The 11,382-nt window shown below is 34.4% G+C and overlaps 1 protein-coding gene across 5 annotated transcripts in view; it reads right to left on the bottom strand.

Annotated features, from left to right (window-relative positions):
• Nucleotides 1-372: 372 nt before the first annotated feature.
• The window catches only part of CSNK1G3 (casein kinase 1 gamma 3), a 75,260-nt gene continuing 64,250 nt past the window's right edge, over nucleotides 373-11,382 (bottom strand). For 3 of the 5 annotated variants that reach the window (XM_014257099.2, XM_014257100.2, XM_014257101.2), the window contains 4 exons: nucleotides 9,047-9,153; nucleotides 8,644-8,667; nucleotides 3,890-3,981; nucleotides 373-2,572 (listed from right to left, as the gene is read on the bottom strand). In XM_014257099.2, coding sequence (XP_014112574.1) covers nucleotides 3,924-3,981; nucleotides 8,644-8,667; nucleotides 9,047-9,153 — 189 coding nt within the window. In that variant the 3' untranslated portion in view covers nucleotides 373-2,572; nucleotides 3,890-3,923. The remainder of the gene's footprint in view (nucleotides 2,573-3,889; nucleotides 3,982-8,643; nucleotides 8,668-9,046; nucleotides 9,154-11,382) is intronic. The other 2 variants (XM_005528113.2, XM_014257102.2) reach the window with 2 other exon arrangements.

Genomic DNA, 11,382 nt, shown 5'->3' with positions numbered 1-11,382 from the left:
GAAGTGGTGTTTTGTGTTTGGACTCTTCTAATCCAAAATACATTTTTCTCATGTATTTCCTAGACCTCCTTAGGCCTTTTTTTAGGTGGCAGAGAAAGCATAAACTTTAATCCATGAGTAGATTTCAAATGTGTGCATTGAACTCCACTGTTGTTATCAGGTCTATTAAAGCACATAACAGTAACATCTGTTAAGTAAGCAAACATAACTGTAAGATAGTATTATAGGAATCATGCTTTCAAATTCCTTGCCATCCAAAGAGATTACAATTGTTCAGCACATGCTAAAACATTATTTCATCAAATACTATAGGAAAGGGGGAAAAAGGCAAATTTTAAAAAACTATCTTTATTTTTTTTTCCTTACATTTAAACAGGGATATATTGCAGTTTCAGACATCCAGCCATTATTTACTTCGTTACTGTAGACAGGAAGAAAAAGTATATAAATGCAAATTATACTGGCATACCTACATTAGTGCCAATTGCTTTACTAGCAGAAAACTTTCTTCTGCATTAAAATCAAGCACTTAAAAATACTGCTGAAAAGCAAGTGCTTTACCAGCCATTTCAGCAAATAAACAGCTTTTATATATTCAACCACTGTAAATCCGTAATAGTCACGCTGCCTTTTTATGGAGATCATACAAACACTGTAGAGATCAAAAACCTCCAAGAATAAAACTCATCAGGTGTGTGAGAAATACACATACCACATACACAAGCAACAGATTTGGTCAAGTACTACAAAGAAGGATGTGTTTTCATAAAAGAATGGTCAAGTGACCTACTTCTCAGCTCAGACGAAAAGAAAGAAGCAACCTCATGAGTCTGAAATAATCAGTAAAATGCTCTGGTGGAGTGGAAACTTATGACCTGTTACACAGTGTGTTTTTGTAAGCCAAGTCCAGGTTTTCTAGAACAAAAATTTAAAAGCATGAACAGTAATAATGACAAATTATACAAAAGCATACATATGAGCACATAATCCAAACAATAAAATACACTTTTGGCTCTTAGTGAAAAATAAATTACAAAATTAAATTAAAATCCTTGTAAATGTAATGATTAATTCAAAGGTGTACCTTTGCTTTTACATACATTTTAAATGCTAACACAAAACAGATTAAAAATAAATAAGTATGCAAAAAAACATTTGTGGACAGAAAAAAGACACTACTTAGGCTCTAGAAGAATTCTAGAAAAATAGAGATAATCTGTGTTCTGGTCAATAAATCTGTCTAGTCACTTTCATCTTCCACAGCCCTTCTTCAATAACTGGCAGTTAAACATGACAAAGCCACAACTCTGTCATTATGGCTTTAAAAGAAGCATATATTTCCTGAAGAAGAAAAAAATAAAAATGGGCTGTCTTGCCTACAGGACTCTTGGTTTGTCCATATTGCAAGCGTTTCACTGGACTGTAGATAAGCATTTGACACATCCTTGCCATCTTGATACTAGTGACCTTACAGTGCCAGATAAGAAAATTCCAGGAAAAAAACAGCAGGAAATTTGGGATGCTCTGGGCTAGTATGCAGTGAAGGCAGAAGTCTAACTCACTTCTATTTCATTTGTTTTCTAAATTAAATAACAAAATAATGCATGTCTAACTTTACATGGCACGTCCGTATTTTCAAGTTAAAGATACTGTCAATCAACAACTACCTTAGTGAACGTACAGGCTTTAATATTTACTCTGCTTCAACCAGATTCAATATTTGCTCTGTAGAACTCTTTTAAAGGTAATTTGATCTTGTTAACATTACCAGATGTACAACTTAAATTATACAAACATTTGTATTCTTTGAACAAACACTTATAATCTCTACTGTACTGCAATTTTCTGTGTAGGCAAAACAAAAGCAGGTTTTCAAACCAAGAGGATACTGGAAATACTTTCTATTAGTAGCACCAGCATTTTGACAACTGTCAACAGTTAAATCTGCATCCCCGGTTTCTCTAGACAGTGACAATTTGACTAGAGTAACAATTTGACTAGCCAGTAATACTAAGGAAAAAGAAGAAAACAATGCAAGTATCATAAAATAAATCTTAAGATTTTATTATTTCGCAATATGGTTGTGTACCTGTATTTTTCTTCTTCATTTTTGAAGAAAACTGCTTTAGATACACTGCTACAAACTCAAATAACTGATCTATGACATCCGTCTTCATCTAAGACACTGCTACTACTTCCTAGTAAAGAAGAAACACTTCTCAAGTTCAGTTTTGCTCAAGATACTGTTCATTTTCTATCATTTCATTGGTCCATATGTTGATGGTCAAAGAAGCACTCTTATTTGATAATATCGTAAAGCTTTCAGAACAGATGAATTACAGAAGATGGATGCAGAAGAACTAAATCAAAGCACAGAGACATGATATTGTTTCTTAGAAAGTCCTTGGAAAATGTGTTTATTATGGAGGTTTTTGCTTTGGGTTTTGTTGTTGAGTTTAAGATCACAAGACAACAGTTGAACAAATAAACATTTTCCCACGTTCTGTTTGGCTCTAGTCATTTGTTGCGCTGGATGGTTTTCCTTTTCCTCCGCTTGAATAAGCAGCAGCACCTGCAAGCGTGACACGAATTACACATGATATAAAAAGAAACCACAAAACTAAACTATTTACTGTATGTCTCATTTGAAGTATGCACCTCAGCATAGCCATAGCCAGCACCATAAGAATACATTAAGCTCTATTACAGGAAATTGATTTATTAGAGAAAAAACTGAAGTAGAGATACTTTTGATGTTTCCCCTTTTTTTTTGGAAAAAAGTATCAAACTAAAAAAGGTATAATGCAAGTAGCTATTAAGTTTAGAGTATTGATGAGTGTATCAAAAGCACAGGTATTACAGGCTGACTTAAAAATACATTTTTAAGAATAAAGAATATTCCATTATCTGAGTACTTGTTGATATTAATGGCAATATGCCAAATAGAAGTTTGTGCTTATGACTGTGTCACCTAAACTGTGTACTTAAGACACTATTGTTGCTAAAACAAGAAAACAATTCCAGCTTCCTCTGTCAACCTTTTCCAGAACTTGGAAAACCTTTCTCCAAGGCTATTCCACAACACATTTTAGAAGAAAATGTTAATGAACAATATAATTAATGTTCTGATCCAGTGCTGTGATAATACTACTACAGTGCAAAATCACAGCTTAAATACAAAGAACACTATAATATATAGAGATTCTCTCTTCTGCTTTATTACATACTACATGAATGAAACTAAAACTGACAAACACTGTGAATTTCATTTAGCAAATAGAGACAATCTGGAAGTACCTGAAAGAACACTACAAAATGAAAAAGAGTGGAGGGAGTTACATATAGATAATATACGGAAGGACTACAGAAGTCCAGAAAGTACTTTTGAAAAATAAACTGAAGAGGAAAGCAACAAATAACACACACACACACACAAAAATTATTAAAATTTTACTGTTAGGCTTATTTTAAGTCTAACATGCCTAACTCCCTGAATACCTGCTTTAAAAATAAAGCTTCACACTAAAGCATTTACAATGTGTGTGATCAAAACTGAACATGCAAGCTGTCTACTCTAACAGAGTTTGTCCCATGGAGTTCCGTCGTTTGGTTATTGAGTTCTCACTTGCAGCACTATACACTTAAGAATCTTAAACTATGAATTACAGCAGAAGTGAAAATATTAATATACTGCATCAATAGCCTTGATCAGTAAATCCTTAAGTTCACCAAGCATTTTACATCACTAAAATTCACAGGAATCCAGATGATTTAGTTTGGAATATGGGAAATGGGGAAAGCATTTAAAAATCAGGGAGAGTAAGGGTCTAAAAATAAGGTTCTACAGGGGGTGAGAACAACATCCAAAGTAAGGGGAGACAGCAGTTACCTTCTCAAAATATCCAAGGCACCCTGTTGCTCAGTCACTGAAAAAGTAGCAGTGGGCAGAGGCAGACCAGAACTGCTCTGAGAGTTACATAACTTTCAGTAGAAAAAAACATTGGTTATTGCTGAAGAGGAAGCCCAAAATTAAAATGCAGTAGGGGAAACTACATAGATAAGTATTTTTACAGCTAGCAGAAATATCATGCTGTATTTATTAAAGTACTTCTTAAAGAAGAGATATAATTGGTTTTGAAGGGTAGTAGCCACTGACTGTAACTGTAATTCCCCCATAACTACTAACTAAGCCTTTTCTTAGCATCTGCCTATAACTACTAACATCCATTGTCAGTTAAGCTCTGAATTTACTTGTGGATCCATGAACTCCAATTTAGTTTAATTATTTTTTTCACTCCAAGTATTTTATATATGTATGTATATATATATGTATATATGTATCAAAGCAAAGCAGTGCTCCTCCCTTTCAACATGTATTATCCTATGATCCAGTAGATGAGGAAATCCTACTCTCAACTGTGATGGTAAATCACTTTTATACTTGTTCAAGATTAGCGTGCCTTAGGAAAAACCCACGATTTATAACACTAGCATATACAGAACCCAGGTTACGTAAGTAACTGTAAGAAGATGGAAATACAGCAGACAGCTAATTTATATTCTAGAACTCTTTTGCTCATATGGATCACAACCCAAGTAGATCAGACTTTTCAGATGTTTAGGACTAGTTGGATCCTCTTTGCTATTTAAGGACACTTTAGGTTTTCTTCTTTCTTTATTAGAAAATTTTAACTCATCCTTGCTGCAAATCTCATACTGTTTTTCATTCCTTCTGCATAGCCTATTTAGTTTGCTACTTCTCTGTCAACCAGAAAAAAGTGCACTGTCCGTGCAATGGAGAATTCAAGAGTTCTATTTTTAACCAACATAATGCACTGTTTTTTTAATCCTCTAGTCTTCTGGAGTTTGCATAATCCTACTATAATGAGTATAACTTCTATTAACAGTTCTTTTGTTTGGGGTTTTTTAATTATAAAAATCACTCAACTGTATTTCAATTCAAGGAGAAATCACTAAATGATGAAAACTTTTATTTGATGGGGAAAAAGAAAGATCTTATTAATATATAACATATCTAAAAAGGACTAAAGGAATGCCAATTCCACGATGAATTGCAAATCATAAGACTGTTTTGGAAATCTGAACCCAAGTACACTGAAAAAACTATGTATTTTTAAATCTAGAAGTGTTAGACTTCAAATTGGCTTCCAAGGCCAAATAAATGTAATTTTAAAATATATGCACCTTTAAATGGGATTATGAGAGATCACACAGTATCAGCTGACAATGAATTTCATGAAAGAAACATAACCCTGAGTAAGAGATTCACAGTGCATAATCTCTCAGTGAGCGTTACTCATAACAGAAATTTAGACTTGTTCTTAAGCATACTGTCACTAGAGGGTGTTATTGTCACTTATACATAACACAGACACTACACTGCTTAGGTGCATTATTAAGGATTATTAAACCAAAAATTTATTATACTATACAATATGCATGCAAAATACAGAAAAGGTAAGTTTTAAAAATTTCTACCTCTAGAAAATATTTTTTTTAAATAAGGCCTTTAATGACTGCTAACCTTTATCTGCAGTTTATGTAACATTTTAGAGTAGGCAGTATAATAGCAATCTATAAAATGCAAAAATCATTGCACTTTTCCTGTACAATGTAAAGTGATACCTTTGAGGTAATATCTGAGGTAGCAATCTCAGCATTATGCTTTTGAACACTTCTTGTCCTTCTTAAGACATTATCGTATCTTTTTTTCCTGTTAAATACTCTTCCTTTCATTTAAACAGTGCCTTGGGCCAAAATTCAAAAGCAACTTAATTTGTCATTTGTGATGAGATAGTTGTGTTTTTATATTTACCATAAAGCATGTGCCAGGCACTTTACTGTAGTGTTAACAACAAGTGTTTAAAGTGGCAAAAATGCAAGATGCAAAAAGAACAGATCATATAGTCACTTCCTTTTTGCCCTTCTCTGCCTTCCCACAGAAGAGCTTTTTGGTTATCCAAAAGTGCTTCATAGATTATGCAAACATGCTTCATAGAAGCAACTGTTCTGATGGCTGGCAAACAGTAAAGATAAGTTAATTGCTCAGTGATAAATGAAAGAGCACCTGTAGAAGATTGTAGATAGATCTGTAGATCACCAAGTGTCAGGGCAGCACAGTGATAAGGTTAGTTTTCTCCTTGCTTTACAACATCAGTAAGTAACAAATGAAGGGAGAAAGCTTTTCTAAAATCCCAAACAACCAAAAATAACCAAACCAACAACCCCCCTTGCCATAACTCACAAATAAAAATACAAACCTAGCGAAATTCCCAAAACACAACACCCACTGCTAGGTCATGCCAGCTGCACAACCACCATGAAAGTGACACAACGTAAGATTTAGAAGATATACTGCATGTGAGTACATAAATATTTATCAAAAAATTAAATGTTTGGTTAAATGTTGGTTAGAAGTCCCAAAACAATAAAATCCTTACTGAATAAAAAAACCCCAAACTTATCCTTTCTTATTTACAGGATTGCACTGAAATGGTAACAGAAGTTCTAATATTCAGCTAAATGACTGTTGCCTTCCCAGTTAAAATCATACATAATGGGGGCAATCCCACATAAGGGGCACCCTTTTTTAAATCTTTTAGATGAGGATATAGGCATGCTAAGCTTCTAAAACTAAGAAGACATCTAGAAAAAAGAATGAAGCATTTCTAAATAAGATTCAAGTTTGTCTTTTGAGAGAATGAGGAAATGTTACAAATGGAAGATATGAGCAAGACAGGTTAACTTTGTTCATACTTTTAGGTGAAGAAAACATTATGAAAGAGGCACAAAGTGGGAGTCTCCTTAAAACCAAAAATATCCATGTCACAGACATGAAAAATACTAATAATCCCATTCCCCTTAACCTATTCCACAGTGTAAAATCTATAAACAAATGTTTAATTGCCTCACAACCCCTTTTGATATTAGGTTTGTAACTGCCATGTTAAAATGTAAAATTATCTAAATCTTCTAAAGTGCTCTTTCTGAAAAAATATATGTACCTATGCATTGGTGTTTGATAGCAAAGCTGGAGAGGGGGTAAGGTTGAGTGGGTGGGCATGTATGTTAAAATATAAAACAACTTCAAAATATAAAAAACTACCCCCGAAAAACCTCTAGTCACCGAGGAAACTTCAGCTTAAACACATAGTGATGAAACACTAATTTGAGTGTTACATACCTGAAAAAAATAAAATCAATCTAAAGTAGGATACTGAGACTAGTTATTTTGTCTGTAACAAAACCTGTTAAGAGCAGGCCAAAAAGGTCAAGTGTCCCATATTTGTCCATTATGTATTCATTTAAGAAAAAGTGAACTTCTACACTTCTCAAGCAGCTGAGTATCTTGGTTCCTGAGAATTCTCTTAACTTTCTGCAGATAACTAAGTAAAGTAGGGAATTAAAAATAGGTTTAATTAACTAATTAAACCCTAATAAGCACTTCTCAAAGTGCAAGAAATTTCATTGTTTTCTGTGTGTACATGAGTTGAGCATAAGGAAGATTATCACTGTGCTTATTTAAAGAAAGGGGACAGGAAATTTACCTGTGGGCAGCCTATCAATATCCTAGCCCCTCTGGTTTGTTTTTTTTTGTTTGTTTCAAATATATATATATATAAGAGAACTATATTCTTGACAGTAAAATAATACTGTACTCCATAAAAATGCCAGCAAAGAATTTAGTTTTTCTCTGTACTCACAGGAAGCCAGTGTAAAAATGTGGTCCTACAGATACCTCCATCCAAAATTATTAATTACACATGCAAATAATGCTTTCCTACCAAAACAAAAACCTGTGGAACGATTGCTTTAAAAAAAATTTCACTTTGAGAAATTTCCCTTTTTCCTGAAGTTAGGAAAATGGGTCCTAGAAAAACTGTTGCTAATGAATTGCTCTGCTACTAATGTATCCTTCATACCTGTCTGCCTCTATTTTATGGTAAACTAGATCCATACCCTGGTAAAATCCTATTTCAAGCACAATTATGAAATTCTTGCCACCTTTAGCTATCAAGAATATTTTCCTGCACTATTTTGCAAGTCTAAGTTTACTACACAGATATATAAACATTAATTGTCTAGCCCATGTTAACAGGTCTTAATATTTTTCCCTTTCATTACACCATAACATTGAGGAACCCTGAAGTTACATTTTAGTGATTAGTTAGAAAGTTGTCACAGACTAATACTCTGGTAAACACTCTGTTTACAGAGATAACTGGAAAAGTTCAAACATTTGCTAGCAATTATTACTTATTCATGTGAGTTATTTTTTAGATGTTAATACACTATCTGAATGCTACAATATTTGAAAAGAATGCTTTCCCCTTTCAAACAGAATAGAAAGTAAGAAAAAAAATTCTAGTACCCATTAAAAAGGTTGACGTAAAGTACATCACAAACTACACAACTTAAAAGCAAGCAGGATTTGAAGCAGGCAGAACAGCTCCTGAAGGTGGCTCTTTGTAAAGACATTTAATTGCTTCACGGAATTAAAATGCATTTTTGTCATTTCTAAATCAACATTTTATTTTTAAGTTTTCTGAAATTAGTTTTAAACCAAATAACACGAACAAAGCTCCTGGGGCTACTTCTGCCTGCCTGTGCTGTATAACTCACCACATGTTCAACACTTTCTGGCAGCTATACAGAAAGAGAGTAAGGAAAAAAGAGAATCAGAATACAATATAAAGGAAGAATTTTATGTTTTCTACACATAGCCTTTGGTAGTCAGAATACTACCTTAAAATAAATATTTCAAAATGAGTTGAAATATAAAAACTGCACACACTTCTCTAGCCAGCATAGCAAGACATGTCATTGAAGGCTTAGCCTAAAAACGCACAAGCTATAGGAACTCTACTATTTGAAAACTTAAAGAGAAAATTAAGTATAGCACTGTAATTTTGCTCCTCACCAAAGGAGTATTCAATTCAGATAATATTTTATGAAAAACTATATGAGAAAAATATTGAAGCAGCTGAGCACAAAAGATCCAAAGAGTATAAAAAGAAGGACATACTTTGTTTCATCCATTACTTCTACTTCTGCAGGAGCTGTGATGGGTGCATTTGAACGACCTGCAGTTGGGTCATCTGTGTTCAGCTCTCCATTTGTTGAGCTTACTACCTGAAATCACAAGAAAGACCTGAAATCATACCAGTGACAGACATACATTTGTTAATTCCTAAGATTACAATACAGCTTTAAAAAACATATTTCCATAGTTATTTTTATTCCAGTATCTTCTCCAGGTTTTATTCTGACAGACCTCTGCTCTTCTACTTTTCCTTTCATATCTATTAGCAGAACTGACCTCCACATGATGCATTCAGAGTGGATGAAGCAAAACAACCCTCCGGATGCCATTTGCTAATCTCCCCCACATCTCCTCAGACACATAAGGGAAGGCACTAAGCACTTTTCCCATAGCAATTCAGTCAGTCTAGCCCTTTCTCTGCTCCTTCAGGGTACTTATGCTTCTTAGTTTATCTCTGTATTCAGAGTGAATATGGAGGCCTGATTCAGCTGTATCTCAAAGAACACTCACCAGAAAAGGGGGAAAAAACAAAGGCTGTCTTCTAAACCTAAGAGTATAGATGGTGTCTGATTTTTAGGACACAAAAATATCTGCTGTCAAAACAATTTATAAAAAATTAGATTAATCTTCATTCCTATTACTTTACCATCAAATTTCTAGGTAAGTTTTTCAAGTGACCATGAAAGCTGTGGCTCTCTGGGAATACTTGTTTGGATATTAAACCAAGTGGAACCCAATATTCTCTTTCTCAGTTCCTGTCAGCTTTCCTGCATGACAAATGGAGCCATTGAGAGGCCCCTCGTTATTCACCCCACAGAATACAAAAAGGAAGATGATTAACTGGCTGTAGACAAGTGCCTACCTGATCAGAGCTGCCGACAGTGCTAATTGACCCATTAAAGAGTTGACTAACACCATGGAGAGGTCTACTAAGTACCAAGCTAGCAGCAACTGCTCCACAAGGCACCAAGCATAAAAATATAATTCTGGACAAACAGTATAAAAATTTGCAGAAAACATCTGTAAAAAATCAGCTATAGAGACTAAGAGTAGTCCATAATTCAAGGTTATTACTGTTGTCTGATGGCCAGAGATTAAGGTAGATGAAAGGAGAGGGAAGGAAAATCACCACCATAATATTATTTCCCTCATTCTTCTAAGCTCTCCTCTTATTATAGCAGATATGTCTCATCTATTTATAACCAAAGCTAAGAGCCTAGCCTACTGAGGTTTGTTTTGTGGTTCCTATTGTAAGTAAATACAGTGCTTCAGAAGTTTCCTGCACTCAAGGCATTTTCCATGCCCTTTGCTGACACCCAGCTGAGTTTTCTCCTTTTTCAAATTTCACTAATATATGAACCACTGCCAAAAAACCCCTGCAGGCTCATAACAAAACAACAATTGCAGGAATCTAGCTACTTAAATTTTAATTAATATAACTACAGGAATCATGGGAGACTGGACTTTATTCCTGCAATGATAAGTCAGTGGAGTTTCAACTAGCTGTCTCAAACTTCAGTTTCATATCACTGGGCATGACAGAAGCACTTCACATAAGTAGGAATTGTACTTTAATGAACCGTAAGATGGTGGGGCAGGCGTCCTGAACCAAACATTCTGGATTACTAGTTATTGTTTTTACAATAACAGAGTTTTACAGAGTCACAGAATATTCTGAGTTGCCATCACTGTACATATTTACTAAGGAAGGAGATAGAGTATTATCCCAACCACCTCACCAGGTATCTTGTGGTGGTCATGTCATTGCTCCTTGTAAAATACTCAGAGTGGAAAAGTACATCAGAAGTATTTGCTAACTAAGACAGGAGTCATAAAAATGTAAGGGTAAAAAAAACTTTGCTCAACTTGACACCAAATGAGTTTGGTTCCAAAGGAAACATAGAAGCACAGAATGGTTACAGCTGGAAAGCATCACTGATAGGGTCATGCCCACATGCCCCTGCACCTAACAATATAACTAACCACAACTACAGCCTATACTAATCTATATACAGCAGTGCAGCCCAATTAATACTGCAGTCAAACTTGCCTGCAGCCCCAATAATGCAAGATTTCTGCTCCACAATCTAGATTTAAAAACAACTTTTCTAAAAAGAGCCTCAGATCTATGCTCAAGATTGAGTAAGAGTGGTTGATCAAGACCAGAAGCTTTTGTCTTCAGTTTACCTGAGGTCAATACACTACTATCTGATAACAAAACAAAGCTTATTGCAGCTTATTCTTCAAACTGACTTCAATCCCAGTTTTCTTGACAGTGGTTTCTATTAGCTGGATAAATCTATTTTTAAAACAGCTTT

Source organism: Pseudopodoces humilis, chromosome 4 (genome assembly GCF_049639895.1).
Source record: "Pseudopodoces humilis isolate 2021_Gansu_Grassland_sample_001 chromosome 4, ASM4963989v1, whole genome shotgun sequence".
NCBI classification, from domain to species: Eukaryota; Metazoa; Chordata; class Aves; order Passeriformes; family Paridae; genus Pseudopodoces; species Pseudopodoces humilis.
This window is presented reverse-complemented; position numbering and strand designations above follow the sequence as displayed.